The sequence below is a fragment of the Sinocyclocheilus rhinocerous genome, unplaced genomic scaffold (genome assembly GCF_001515625.1).
Source record: "Sinocyclocheilus rhinocerous isolate Xijiao unplaced genomic scaffold, SAMN03320098_v1.1 scaffold504, whole genome shotgun sequence".
In the NCBI taxonomy this organism is placed as follows: domain Eukaryota; kingdom Metazoa; phylum Chordata; class Actinopteri; order Cypriniformes; family Cyprinidae; genus Sinocyclocheilus; species Sinocyclocheilus rhinocerous.
The window spans coordinates 398659-414829 of record NW_015645076.1 but is presented as its reverse complement, the minus strand read 5'-3'; the positions used below and the strand labels follow the sequence as shown (position 1 = coordinate 414829).

The following is a 16171-nucleotide window of genomic DNA, read 5'->3' as shown; positions in this document are numbered from 1 at the left end:
GTATAAACCTAATGTGTTAGCATAATGATAGAACTCTATTATTACACTAATAGATGTATCAAGTTTCTTTGAGAAATTATCTGTCAGTGTAATTTTACATTGGCACTCACTGCTTCTGGCAGTCAACCAAATGTAACTCACCTTTGTGACTACATTTGTAATTGTAATAGTTATAGTTATGTACCTCAAAAGAGGTGATTTTACCTCGTAGCCCTGCAATCGTCCAAGATTCATCATGTCGTTACATTGTTTGGGCACCAGGGACATCAGCTCAACTGCTTTCTGCAGGACAGAAATTAAAGACCAGCAATGTCAAAACATGACAGGACACTAAAGATAGAAGTGTATGTGGTCTATAGAATTTATATATATTAATATAGAATTGCTTTAGTGACCTACCTCTGTCTCTTTACAGTCCAGACCTGCTTTAGTGCTGTACTTCAAAAAGTCCTTCAAATAACAAATAAAACAAAGAAACTTAAAATAGGATAATAATCTGTCCATATAGCATTGTTATTGTTAAATAAATAAATAAATGTATGTATATATATATATATATATATAATAAAAACAGGGCCACCATGCAACCATGCAAACTGTAATAGACTGAATGAGGACAACGTTCAGAGTGATTTATGAAAGCATATTTGTTCCTTCAAGGCTTGCTGTGCAGAGCATATGTTTATGCACAGCTTTAGTGAGAAAAGGGTTTACAATTCAATAAACACACACTGTTCTGACTCTTATTTTATTAGTTACTTAAAGGGGTCATATGATGCTGCTAAAAAGAACATTATTTTGTGTATTTGGTGTAATGAAATGTGTTTATGCGGTTTAAAGTAAAAAAAAAACATTATTTTCCACATACTGTACATTTTCAGTTTTTCTTTTTTAATAAATCTGCAAAGATGTCAACAATTCTGTGTTTTTCTGTCAATATGGGGTGCTGTGTGTACATTAATGAGGAAAAAAAATTAACTTAAATGATTTTAGCAAATGGCTGCAATATAACAAAGAGTGAAAAATTTAAGGGGGTCTGAATACTTTCCGTACCCACTGTACATAACCATTTAAAAAGTTTGGGGTCAATAAGACGTTTTTTAAAAAGAACTTAAATGGATAGTTTACCCAAAAATGAAAATTATCCCATGATTTACTCACCCTCACCCTCACCCTAGGTGTATATGTCTTTCTTCTTCCAGACGAATCAAATCGGAGTTATTAAAAAATATCCTGGCTCTTCCAAGCTTTATAATGGCAGTGAATGGGTGTTTTTTTTCAATAGTCCAAAAGAAGTCCAATAAAGCGCATCCATCCATCCATCATAAAAAGTGGCTCCGGGGGGTGAATAAAGGCCTACTGTAGCGAATCGATGCGTTTTTGTAAGAAAAAAAATCCATATTTAAAATGTTATAAACAGTAATCTCTAGCTTCCGCTAACTGTTGTATGCACGTTCATTCCGGCCAATGACGTAGGATGTAGGCGTAGAGTAAGGAGGCCTTTATTCACCCCCCAGAGCCATGTGGGACACTTTTTATGATGGATGGATGCGCTTTATTGGACTTCTTTTGGACTATTGAAAAAAAAAACACCCACTCACTGCCATTATAAAGCTTGGAAGAGCCAGGATATTTTTTAATATAACTCCGATTGGATTCGTCTGAAAGAAGAAAGTCATATACACCTAGGATGGGTTGAGGGTGAGTAAATAATGGGATAATTTTCATTTTTGGGTGAACTATCCCTTTAATGCTTTTATTCAGCAAGGACTGAGTAAAGACTTTAACATTGTTACAAAAATGTATATTTCAAATAAATGCTGTTTTTGTATGTGCATCAAAGAAAAAATGCATCACAGTCTCCACAAAAATATTAAGCGGCACAACTGTTTTTGACACTGATAATAATTAGAAATGTTTCTTGAACAAATTAGCATACTAGAAGGATTTCTGAAGGATCATGTGACACTGAAGACTGGAGTAATGATGCTGAAAATTCAGCTTTGCATCACAGAAATAAATTACAATTTTAAAATATATTAAATAGAAATTAGTTTAAATTGTACTGATATTTCACAATATTACAGTTTTATTGTATTTGTATCAAATAAATGCAGCCTTGACAAGCATAAGAGACTTCTTTAAAAAAAAACATACTGACCCCAAACATTTGAACATTTGAACATTTGAACAGATTCCATGCAAGTCTATGATAGTTTAGTGGGAACTATGTTTACCATGGTAAGCATTGTAAGGGTATAATCATTGTGTAATTCAGTAGCTAATACCTTGAGCAGGAGCTGGTATTTGGTGATCCTCTGGATGGGTTTGATAAGGTAATCGCTGATGGACAGTCTGGAGTTTACCTCCTGCTGCACCTCCTGACAGAATCACCAACAACATCATCAGACAGAGCACTTTACTTCAGAGAAGACATAACTGAGCTGCTCAAATAACACTCACCTCGAAGAATGCGTCATATTCAGCCACGACAAACTCTGAGCGGGGCTTGTTCTGACAGTAGATGACATACATGTGTAACCTTCTCTCCTGGATAACAGAGAAATACAACGGAATTAAGTTTACTACAACACACACACACACACACACACACAGAGTTCAGTTTGTTGAACTCACATGCTTGATAAACAGCTCAGCCAGTCTGTCGTGGTCCTGCAGACATTTCTCTAGTTCACAGAGGAAGAACCTTTAAAAATAAGAACAGAAAACATTTTGTCAGGTGTATAAACTCCCCTCATTCAAACCAAATTAGATTCCAATCTGAAATTCAGTCCATTTCCTTCTGTAGTGTGTTATTGCTAATGTCAACCAGGAAATTTTACGAGCACGTTTTGCATGCTGATTATTTTGATGGTATCAATTTCTGACAGCATGAAAAAGAGATGTGGTTTACTCTTTATGCCAGTCGTAGATTTGATGAATGTTCCCGAATACGATCTTATCCTTCCCTGTCATGTCCTCCGGAACACCTTTTTCCCCAATCCTTTTCATAAAGCCCTAGGAAAAAAGAGGAAAACAGACATTTGGAAACTCTACTTCATAATAAAGGTTCGTTAATGGTTCTTTGTGGCACTTGAGGTCAGGAAAATCGTATCATTAACCATTTTGCAACCATTTTATCATTAACCATTTTATATGATTCTCTGGAGTTTAGAAAAAAGTTTCTTGATGTCACATTATACACTACGTTCTTCAGATCACTGTTTAATTTCAAAGAGATGTGGTTTACTCTTTATGCCAGTCGTAGATTTGATGAATGTTCCCGAATACGATCTTATCCTTCCCTGTCATGTCCTCCGGAACACCTTTTTCCCCAATCCTTTTCATAAAGCCCTAGGAAAAAAGAGGAAAACAGACATTTGGAAACTCTACTTCATAATAAAGGTTCGTTAATGGTTCTTTGTGGCACTTGAGGTCAGGAAAATCGTATCATTAACCATTTTGCAACCATTTTATCATTAACCATTTTATGATTCTCTGGAGTTTAGAAAAAAGTTTATTGATGTCACATTATACACTACGTTCTTCAGATCACTGTTTAATTTCTGTCCAGTAACTTTTATAAATCTGTAACGTGATACAGAAAACATATACCTATAACATACCTCCACTATGACACCCAGATCCTTCACATAGTCCCTCTCTGTCTGCACCATTTCATTTAACACAAACCTGTGGACAGGGGAGATACGAGAGATATCAGAATACACTAGAACATCCACATGTTCCAACTAGCACACTAAGATTTCAATCTTTATTTGTTGTTGAATTCATTTAGCAGTTTCTCTTCTCGTCATGCACTCAGACGGGTGCTTACATTCGCCCTCTCATGGCCTTGTTCTTCTGCTCTGTTTCTGGGTCTCTGGGCATCTGATCAGATGGCGTGACGCTACCCAACACTGGGAAAGAGCCAGGCTCTGGAGTCTGAAAGAGAAAGTGAAAAGAAAGCGAGATAGGATGATAAGATACACAAACAATAGGTAAAAGGTGTTTAAGGAATAGATAAAAATGTTGTCATCATTTACTCATCCTCATGTCATTTCAAACCTGTTTGTCTTACTGAACAAAACTTTGGTGAACTGAATCAAATGATTCATTTAAAAGATCTGAAAAAAAGTCATTGGTTGACTGAAGAACGTTAAGGAAGTGTGAGTTGATGAAAAGCTAATAATTAATAAAATAATAAAAATGTAACATTAAAATAAGTACTTTTTAAAAACTGAACATAATCAAAATAACACACTTACTAAAAAGATGACATATTTTATTAGTTTACCTTCATCTCATGTTGCCATTTACGAATATCAGAGAACTGTGAACATGCAAATTTACTGTTGAATTATTGAAATATTAACTTAAAATTTCAGGAGGTACTAAATAATTTAGGTCAAATGGGTTCGACTGACAAAACAGTCAGAGAATGCCTGGTTTAGAACAATATGAAGGTGAGTAAATGATGACAAAATTTCCATTCATTTTTTTTAGTGAACTGTAGGGATATGCCGGTATCAAATTTTCATGTTGCGATTAATTGCTAATGCTTCTATCACGGTATACGGTATTATTGCGATATTGAAATTTAGTTTAAAAAAAAGTGCTGTCATAATACAGTATAACAGGTTTAATAACTTTTTTCTTATAACAAAAATAACTGAACATTTAAATGCAATAAAGCAATACAGAAAAAATATATTATTATTATTATTATTATTATTATTATTATTATTATTATTATTATTTCTGCAGTTTAGCGCCATCTGCTGTCAGAGAGTGAAAGTGCGCTTTCATCCAGATGGTCTCTCACATGTTCCGCCATGCGCTTCTCATCCACTCTTGTTTACATCAGAGTGCGCACGCGTCTTTTTTACGCAGCATACAGCGGTGTTGTGCATTTTGACCAGTTGATGGGAAAAGTATTCTTAAAATGCATTCAAAATTCTGAATAATTTGTAATATATAATTATTCAGGGTATTTAGAAGTGCCCACGATAACAATATCGTGCATATTCATTACCGTGATATATCGCATTACCGAATACCAGCACATGTCTAGTGAACTGTTCCTTTAACAAACAGGACGAGGCATGCAGAGTCAAAAAAGGAAAAGGGCAAAACAACAATAAAAAAATGAAAGAAAGTCTGTGTTTCACCTTCTCCTCCTGAGCGGAGGGGTCCTTGATGATCTCCATGGGGGGAGGAAGGGGTGTGTGGGGTTCGTCTTCAGCCTCCTCCTCTCCTCCGCTGTTCACTCCTCGTCTTCCTCTCTTTGGAGAAACAGAGAAAACGTCACACCCCTTTCAATGGATTCATTAAAACCGCCACTGAAGTGCCGGAAGGAATCTATCATTCATAACCTCCAACAGTAAGCACACTTCTCATTAAACATGCATCTGTAGAGGAAGCTCTTTTACATTCAAATGCTTGAGCAGACTAAAATATGTGATGTTAGGTGTGGTCCCAGATTAAAAGGGAAGTGCATTTTTACGCGTTGTTTGGTATGAGGTATTATCACAATGCTGGAATGTTGAAACGTTGCCATCTTATGCAAGCATGTTTCCTAAATAGTTAATGGTTAATTGTTGTACCTCTTCGGTGCTGTCTTGGTGCGGCGGTCCCAATTCGACACTCTTGCGGCCATCTCGTTTACGTTGTTTGTTGTTGGGTTTCTTGGCATTAGTGTTGTCGCCCTTGCCGTGGCTGAGACGTCGTACGGGGCTGGTGAGCCATTTTTTTAATGTGTTTCCAGTAGTTCCAGAGCGTTTAGGTCCCGGAGAACCGGTCGGCAATGATGTCACCGATGTCTGCGGCTGCAGCGATGCAGCGGACTCAGATTTGACCTCTGAACTTCCCACAGGACAGTTTTCTGTTGAACAAAAATGACAGAGAAATTACATAAAAGATATTCACAATACAGAAATCTTACAATGGATGTAACAGTCATTCATTTTTATCTATTTAGTCTCAGTTATTTTCATTTTAGTCAATTAAACTAAAAAAAAATAGAAATGTTGGCAACTAGCTGAAATACATTAATAGTTTATTTTCAAATTACAATGCATATTTAGTTTATTTTATAAAGTAACAAAATGTTTTCAAGGTTTTAGTTTTACATTTTTACATTGTTAGAAATTATTCTTTTTCAAATATTGTATTATGTATTATGGTTTCCACCAAAAAAAAAAGATGTAAATAGTGATATTAATTATACAGAAATCCTACACTGGAAGTAACAGCCAACCAGTTAAAGCAAACAATTCAATTCCAACATAATATAGAATTTAGAAACTGGTATGTAATACGCAAAGTCAAAACATTTATAACATGACATAACCTCAGAAAATGTCCATATAACACAGAACTTTAAATTGTCCTTTTACCAGCTCAGACCACTGAAGAAAAATTCACTCCAGCTGAAACACCAAAACCCACAGAACCAAACCCAACAGCAAAAAGCCAAGAAACCTGAGCAGACTGTGTTGGACATCAACCTCATGGTGCGGTGAAAGGAAAAGCATTTGTCTGGTCTATAGGTTATATGCAACTGTAGAGTGAAAAAACCAGCTTGACCTGATCTCAGCATAAAGGCACTCTGAAACTCCACATAGCAGGACATCACAACAAAGGGAAAGTACACAACCAAGGTACTGTGGAGTTCACAGCATGTGGAATTTACCACAGAAAATTATTTTAATTCTCCCTCAGATTGTAAAATCAAATATCTAGTTATTGAACTATTTAACTATCATACTGAAGTACTGAAGACACTTCAACATAACGTGTGTTAGCATGAGACTGGTGTAATAGAGCTGCTTATCAGACTTGTCTGTGTATAGATTTCTCCAATCTTTCAATTATGTTACGACGAGCTAAAAAAGCAAACCCAGATACTTTCACTTGGTGTCCAAGATACCACAAATGCACATGGAAGGGCTGTTACATAACTATAGGCAAAAAGGGAAAAAAAGTACAGTTACAGTTCTGCATTTTGTATAATGATCTCATCTAAGGATCTGTAAATATAAATATTAAATGTGTAAATTAATAGTATGTATCCCTTTTCTAGAGTAATCATGGTAATTAAACAACAAAAATAATGCAAATTTAACTGTGATTTTGACAAGCTCATTTAAAAAACCCAACGAATAGGCTATATGTTGCTTGTGAAAAAGGGAATAAACTAAATTTTGGGGTCAGTATAAGATTTTTTTTTTATATTAGAAATTAATACTTCTGATTCAGCAAGGATGCATTAAATTGATCAAAATTGACAGAAAAGATTTATATCACTAAAGATTACAAAGGATTTCTATTTCAAGTAAATGCTGTTGTTTTAAAACTTTTATTCATCTTTCTATCCATTAATTAATTCTTAAAAAAACAAAACAACTGAAAACATTTCTGAAGGATCATGTGACACTGAAGACTAAAGTAATGGCTGAAAATTTAGCTGTGCCATTATAGTAATACATTTTAAAACATACTAAAATAGAAGAGAGTTTTTAAAAATTGCATTAATATTTCACAATATTACTGTTTTTAATACTATTTTAATCAAATAAATGCAGGTTTGGTAAGTATAAGAGACTTTTAAAAATCATTTTTAAAAATCTATTCCCTCCTCAAACTGAGACAACTTTACAGCCCAAACAATTCTCTGTAAGGAATTCGTGTAAGTGCTAAAAAGTAGCTAAATTATGAGCTTTATGTTTCTGCTTTTAAACCCACCAGTACCAAAAGGTGCTAGTACTGCAAGCATATTATTGTAACTGTGTTTTATATTTGTTAAGAGCAAAGGGATGAGTCAAAATGTGCGCTAATTAACATCGTCCATAGACATTGCTGCAAGTAACAAATAACCAGGAATATGGTTAATCCTTAGAGGATGAGCCCAGATAAACAAGCTGAAGTGTAATCATGCTCACTGCTGTCGGCTTCAGTGCAGATCATTAACTCAATGCTGGTTCAGACACTGCAATACTGAGTTACCGCAGACATTGCGTAAGTAACTTCCCATGGGGTGAGAATGGGACAAAGGTCACTTCCTTGTTACGCATTTCTTCAATGAGCAATTTACCCCCATCCATCCCTGAAACTGCCCCGCCAACACCCCCTCACAGGTATTCACCATTTGGATCTCGCTCTGCTTGTCCTGACAGCCTCAGGGAAGAACCTCGCTGACCACGTGCCGGGATAAAGCGCCTTTGTTAGAGTTACGTTTTATTTCCTCAAGTTCCACTGCTGTCATTAGAACAGACGCCTCATGGTCAAGCATTCCAGACAAACCGAATCTTCATACTGCTACTTTATTTACATTTCTCTCTCAATATCAGAGGAGACACCCACCTGAAATAAACAGTCAGCCATTCTCATGTACACAATTTACTGAAGTAACATTCTATCCAGAACAAAAACAAGACAGGACTAGAAGTCCTGTAGAAAATGCAGGAACAAATGTATTGTGTTCATGCTCTTTAGGGTCAGCAGCAGTACTGCAGGGGGTCTGTCAATTATTGCTATTGATCTCAAAGAATTTTTCAGTCAAAAGCATGACAATATGCATTAGATTAACAGCATTAAGCTATTAAAATATGAACTTTGAGCAATGCTAAAGAATGCTAAATTAAAATAAACCATACTGTTCATGTGACTCTGTACGTACATTAATAATGATTATTTGGTCACACGGTAACACTTTACAATAAGGTTCATTAGTTAACATTAGTTAACTACTTAATTAATATGAACTAAGAATGAACAATACTTCTACAGCATTTATTAATCTTAGTTAATGTTGATTTCAACATTTACTAATGCATTATTAAAATCAAAAGGTGTGCTTGTTAACAGTTAATGCGCTGTGAATGTATTTTCATTAACTAACATTAACAAAGATGAATAAATACTGTAATAAATGTATTGTTCATTGTTCATTCATGTTAGTTAATACATTAACTAACATTAATTAATGGAACCTTACTGTAAAGTGTTACCGGTCACACTTTACAATTAAATACATTAGCTAACTTTGTAATCAGTCTGTTCATTGCAGAGTTATTGCAGTTAACTAAAACCATTAAAAAACAATACCTGAAATAAATTAACCTTAAAAAAACTTACGTTTATTTCAGCTAGTTGCCAAGGTGACATTTCTAATTTTCATTAGTTTAACTTGATCTACCAAAATAACTAAAAATGAAATATAATATTAATATAAACTATATAGACATATTAAAAATAAAACAAAAACTATTAAAAATGACAAAACAAACTAACTTAAATTAAAATGAAAATGGAGAGATATATATATATATATATATATATATATATATATAAACTAATTAAATTTTTAAAATGAAAAATATAATAGCATCTCAGTTCATCTTCGCTCAGGTCCATTAACTAATATGAACAGATACAACTTTTGTTTTTAATAATGTATTAGTAAATGTAAATTAGCATTAAATATGATTAATATATGCTTTTAAAGTGTTTTTCATTGTCACTTCATGTTTACTAATGTTATTAACTAATTTTAGCAAATGGAATCTTATTGTAAAGTGTTACCTTACTATCTATGCACTATATGTAAATACTGGTACTATTAACATTATAACCCTGTAATAACATTTTATATGTCAGTCAGTAAGAGTAGAGGGGGTCCCTGTGTCATCAATCTGTCTACCAAGAGGTCCTTATCCTGAAAAAGACTGAAGACCCCTGATACTAATTCACACACTGAGTCACCAAAATGTGCCAAATCTTCAAAGAGCATGTTATTCTTCAAGAAAAAAAAGGGAAAGAAATGATCAAACAGAGCAGGGAACTTGATTTGAGCTTCAAAGCAGAGGGAACAGCAGACACATTGGTTTGTTGATGGAGAAATTAGGTTACAGGAAAAACTCACACACACACACACACACACACACACACACACACACACACAATACATACTCACAGACAGAACAGTATTTGATATTTTTCATTAACACTTAATTAATTATGCTTTCAAAAGAAAAAAAAAAAACAGTAGACATGAAAGACAAAGTAAAAAAGGGTCAAATGTCAAAAATGTCAAAAATATAATTTTTTTATAATACAACTGTAACCTGACCGCACGAGGTTGAACCAGAGAAAGTCATTTTTAAGGGTCAGATGGGTAAAAAAAAAGAAAAAAAAAAGCTCCTTGAGGTGTTTCTGTAGCGTGACTCATATGGAACCTTACTGTAAAGTGTTACCGGTCACACTTTACAATTAAATACATTAGCTAACTTTGTAATCAGTCTGTTCATTGCAGAGTTATTGCAGTTAACTAAAACCATTAAAAAACAATACCTGAAATAAATTAACCTTAAAAAAACTTACGTTTATTTCAGCTAGTTGCCAAGGTGACATTTCTAATTTTCATTAGTTTAACTTGATCTACCAAAATAACTAAAAATGAAATATAATATTAATATAAACTATATAGACATATTAAAAATAAAACAAAAACTATTAAAAATGACAAAACAAACTAACTTAAATTAAAATGAAAATGGGGAACATGGCGCTAGCAACACCAAGGACATGGGTTCAATTCTTAGGTAACACATGGACTGATAAAATATATCCTCTACATTCACTGTTATTTGCTTTGGATGAAAGTAACAACTGCACATTTTCAGTTTTTACAATTTAAATGCTTGTCAACCTCCAAAAGAACTCACTAAAGTGACAACACTGCTAAAATTATCAATGATCTTGCATTTAACACCAAACCCTGTTGTCTGTAAATAACCATCAGCTGAGTCACACAAAACACCCTTGAGCTCATCTGAGATCTCCAGGATTCCGATCAGTGAACCGTTACATTAAATACCAGAGTTCAGATGAAAGGATGCACATAAAATTCCACCACCACACAAAACTCAATCATAATCATTAACCCAGACACACATCAGCCAACTCCCACAGGGCAACATGAACAAATCCACATGCTTCCACACACTGCGAAAAGAACAATTCAGCTGAACACATCTGCATACATTCCAGCGTGTTGAGTTACGCACCTGCGCCATCACAACAGCGAATCTTTCCCAAAATCCAACTGAGACAAACTCCACAAGAGCAACACAACCTCCCGCTCCGCATGCTGCTCGCTCACTGTCTCATATGTGCGTCAGGTGAGAAACAGAGGAGGAGAAAGGGAGAAGGACGGAATGGGAGGTGAAGGACGCCTTGACTCTGTCTGCTTCAATACTGGAGCTCAGCTGGAAGTTCAGCGCTACTCTTCACAATAAAGGGGAGGGGCTAGGGGGTGGGGCCAGGGGCCACAGAGACACACACACACACACACACACACACACACTCAAAGGGATACAGGAAGGTTCCACTGAATTCACACTGAGATCTGCAAAACCAATATGCAAAAATAAAAATCTCTCTTCACACAAGACTGGAGAAACAGGAGTCCCTGTTTTGAAGTTGTTACAGGGAAAGACAAAGTACTATTGTGTGTGTATTTCATGTGGGTGTGCGTGTATGTGTGTGTGTGTTTGCGTGTGTGTGTGTATGTGTGAATCCTGAAATCAGCTACGTCTGCATGCTGCAGTGGCCCATTTTTGAGAGGGTGTGTCTATATCACAAGATCTTCATCCCCACTTCAGTGGTTTCAAGAATACACACACACACACATATCTAAGATATGCACACATCACTAAAAAGCACATTCTTGTGAGTAAAGACAGTCACAATAAGAACCTGGGGTTAGGGTCAAAGGGTCAACCCGACATTTCCTACAATAATGTTAAATGTTTATACTTTAATAGATATATTCTGGCTCTATTCAATAGGTAGGACTGCTTTAGGTTATTCACATATGAGAGAAACAATGACACCTGGAGTAATGTGAGAATACAGGGCGGAACACGTCCCAAACAAGATGAGGAAAAACTTGTTATTTATTTGTTTATGGTTGCAGATCAGTGTTGCAACATGCCATATTCATATGCATAATGAATGTTTCTAGATTATTGGTTCTCAATTTTTTATGACTCCAAGGCCTATCATATTGTTCCGATACTATTATAGAGATTCCAGAAGTTTTATGAACTCTCACTCTTTAACCAACAAATTTACATGACTTTTCCATTCATTCATGATTTACCAAATAAAGATTAAGAATTTTTTCCCTCTCACATATCCTAAAAATACATTTGATAAAATATTTTGGTACATTGGATATAGGCATAACTAGAAAATGTATATTAATTATAAAATAGATACAAATGGATTTTAAAGATTTTTTTATATTAATTTAGGTCTAGAAATCACACTTTTAAAAATGAGACTACCTATTTTCAGGATTTCCAAGACAATGGGGACCTGGATTAAAATAAGAAAAATCTTGATTTTTAGTAGTTTAAAGGTGCAATAGGTGATTGTCTTCAGAAACATTTTTTGTTATGCTGGTTGAAAGTCTCTTCACATCCCGATAGCAATCATTAAGTTAAGTGGTCTAAATGTATTTGTCTGTATTTATATATTCTGTGGAAGGCGTAGGATCAATAAATGTTCGTCCAATCAAAACGCTCGGTCCGAGCATTTTAATTAGCTTTCCTACCTGCTTGTCAACGTATGTATTTGCATACCTCTGCGCACCGGGTTCACGCAGACAGGATACGTCATCAGCGCGTTCACGCACGCTGTGCAGACAGAGCGAGAATGGCAGACAAACATCAACAACCCGATCTTCCTTCCTGTTACTGTAGTACTTTTAAAGTTTTCTCACCGGTGAATGACACATGATCTAGCCCAGCGGTTAATCCAGTCCTCGCGTGCCAGCTTGTTAGAAATGAGCGATGTGCATGAACTGTGTTCCGATCGATATGATCCCTGTTCCTTGCTCCCTACTCCCTGAGCCGGGGAAATCCGTTGAAGTTTACTTCACTTCGGAACATGGGCTGGAATTGGGAACCGCTGATGTAGCCTATTGTAGTAATGTTATCTCTGGTATTCTGGTCTGTGAGCGTAAATGCGTTCAGGGGGCGTGGCTTTGGATGGCGATTGCAGGGAGGGTGGGACGTTCGCTTTCAGTGCTATCAGGCTAAAGTTAGCATTTTCCAAGATCTCCTACTGCACCTTTAATGCTTATTAAGTTATCCTGCGGGCCCCTTTGAAGTTTGCTAGGGTCACCTCTGTGTGAAAATATGAAACATTGTGGGACAGCTTTAATGTTTAGTTACAGCTCAAGTGAGGAGAAAAGGTGTTGCATATTGCACAGATTTTAATATCTCAAAGGGGACAGCCCATAGTGTGCATCATTTTGTTTCAGGTTCTGGGCTGGCCCTACTTGGAATTCTATTTCTACAAAGTACAGGTTAACTATGTGACAACATTTTGAAAAACATCAACATGACTGTCCAATAATAGGAGGACTGAAGTTCCAATAACAGAACTGAAAAAGCCCAGTCAACAGAATGAGGTGTAGCGTAGCGTGCAGAGAACAGTTTCACTGGACAGAATCCGTCATGCCTGACTAAAGATTTTCCGTGTTAGTATGCATCACTTTCTGTTTATTATCACTCTGTTGCATCAGATACAGAGCAGCACACACACATACACACACACACACACACACACACACCACTATCACCTACTCAAAATATAAAGGCAAAAGTGTGAACAGGCATAAAAAATGCACATGATAACTAAATACAGAAAAAAAGGGGGAACAGATGGTAGACTCTTTAAGTGAGATCATTGGAGAACTATTCCAGGTTAAATACAACTTAAGCTCTATGAATGTGACAGTACAGCTCGTCATAGCTAGTTCAGCAGTCATCTTGACCTGTCATCTTCTATTTATTGATTTTTCTTGAAACCTACCTGGAAAAGGCCAGCTCCCCCTTTCCTCTGTCTATTCTTAGATCCAGGCCTGAACAGTCATGAGGTTGGGGTAATGTTTAGAAATGTGTTCTTCTAAATACAGGAAGCGCAGTGCAGGGAGACAACAGGAAGTAAAGGGACTACAATGCAGAGTGTTCTGTTTCAGACAGTATGGGGCCTTAAATGCACACACTGACACCACCCTGACCCAAAAAAGCAAAGCTACACCCTTATGGTCCTCACTTTGACCTCTAAAAGTCACTACCACAATAAAAGACCCTCTTATAGAAAGGTGGATTGAAAACTAAAATGTTTCCTCATGCATTCGATGTGGATATATTGTGTGAAACATCTCATGAGCCTGTGAGAGTCCCAGGATTGAAGCCCCACCAAACACATACACCAATCCCCCGAGCTGGATCAAAGCAGGACGCAAGCTTTTCGGAGCATCACTAGCACCCTGCTAATTAACGATCAAACCCTATTTGTACCTCACCCACCGAGAGCAGAACTGGCTCCCCTGGGAGAAGCCAGAACACATGCTGTTCAGAGAGTTGTCGACGCGTGTACAGTACAACAGCTTAAAGGTATAAATCATTCAAAAGAAAATTTCTTGTCTCTATATACTTAATTATGCTTTATTTGAAACCTGCATGGCCTTTTCACCCAAAAGGAGCTATTGAACAGAATGTGAAAGCTGCTCTTTAGCATGCAATATACGTAGTTAGTAACTGGGGCTGTCGAAAATACTACAAATCAGTGGTTCTCAATCTTTTTGACTAAATATTTTTCGAAGGCCCCCTATATGATACAATATTAACAGAATTATATAATTATATTTATTACCTAGGGAGTGTCAAATGTTTTTTTTTTACTTATTGAGGAAAAAAGAAATCTGATTTCAGTCTTTGTATTTTTTTATTATGATAGATTGTTTTAATAAATTAATAATAATGTATCTAATTCATGTTAATTATAATTAATTATTAATTATCAATAATAGCAATTATCAGAATTTAGATGACAGACATTTTTGGATGACCTATTATTTCTGACAAAATCATTATTTTTGCAAGCAACAATCATTTCATTTTATATTATGATAATTGTTTTGCAACTGACTGAATTCTCAGGATGATCTTAAAAGTGTAAAATTTCATAAAAGTATTAGCTCAAACAGCACAGCATGGTGCTAACAACACTAAAGCCATGGATTCAAATCCCAGGGAATGCATGAACTGATGAAATGTACACCTTAAATGCAATGTAAGTTGCTTTGGATAAATGCATCTGCCAAAACAGAGATGAGCACAAATACATCAAAAATATCTTGATGCAAATGACAAAGACCTGCTCAACGAATGTATCAAAATATTAATATGAAAGTGAGGCATGATCTGTGTTTGTGGGCAGTGAACATTTGTGTGGGAGTGACTCACCTTTCCCAGGTGGGAAAAAGCAGTCCATGTCGACACTACTGCGAGAGTGAGACACGGACAGGGTACAGCTGGGAACCAGACCCTCCTGAGGGGGCGAGTGTTCGGTGGTCCGCACCAGACACCAGCCGGGCCGCTCTCCAGACCTCTCCAACAGCTCGACGGTCTGACCCGACTGAATGCTCAACTCACCCACTGATCCCGCAACAAAGTCCTGCAGAACCACAGTCTGCTCACAGCCACCCGACAGCTACAGAGAGAAAGAGAAACTGGTTTTAGGTTTCATTTTAAAGGTTTCTAATGAAGCCTTTACTGTTATCTAGGAAGAAAGGATGTATTAGATTTGTGTTTGTATCTGTGTTGAGAACAGTTTTGTGAAAGTATAGAAAAAAAATGTTTTTCAGAATAGAAAAAAATAAAATAAAAACATTTCTAAAATATTAGTAACATCATAAAAAAATCTTATTGAACCCAAACTTTTGAATGGTAGTGTATATATCTTTATTAATTTGGACAAACACTACTGGCCAAAAGATTGTAATAATTAAGTTTTTTTATGTTGTTGAAAGATGTCTCTTATACTCACCAAGGCTGCATTCATACAGTAAAAAGAGTAATATTGTGAAATATTATTACTATTTTAAAGGACTGTTTCTTATTTTAATATATTTTAAAGGGGTGGTTCAGTGGTTTTTTTCTAGGCTTGATTGTGTTTATGGGGTGCAGTCTAACATGTGTTAATGCTTTGTTTTTAAAAAAAAGCATTATTTTTCACATAATTTACCTTTATTCCACACCACTCTGTCCCTTCTCCGAGAAACGCGCTGATCATTTCCTTCTTTTATGAA

At 35.8% G+C, this 16171-nt stretch overlaps 1 protein-coding gene across 1 annotated transcript in view; it reads right to left on the bottom strand.

Annotated features, from left to right (window-relative positions):
• The window catches only part of LOC107705539 (kalirin-like), a 93587-nt gene that overhangs the window by 6626 nt on the left and 70790 nt on the right, over positions 1-16171 (bottom strand). Inside the window, exons 34-44 of the mRNA XM_016508848.1 lie at positions 15327-15573; positions 5607-5884; positions 5172-5285; positions 3839-3945; positions 3627-3693; positions 3251-3354; positions 2638-2707; positions 2464-2550; positions 2289-2381; positions 400-450; positions 205-282 (exon numbers count right to left, since the gene is read on the bottom strand). Coding sequence (XP_016364334.1) covers positions 205-282; positions 400-450; positions 2289-2381; positions 2464-2550; positions 2638-2707; positions 3251-3354; positions 3627-3693; positions 3839-3945; positions 5172-5285; positions 5607-5884; positions 15327-15573 — 1296 coding nt within the window. The remainder of the gene's footprint in view (positions 1-204; positions 283-399; positions 451-2288; positions 2382-2463; positions 2551-2637; positions 2708-3250; positions 3355-3626; positions 3694-3838; positions 3946-5171; positions 5286-5606; positions 5885-15326; positions 15574-16171) is intronic.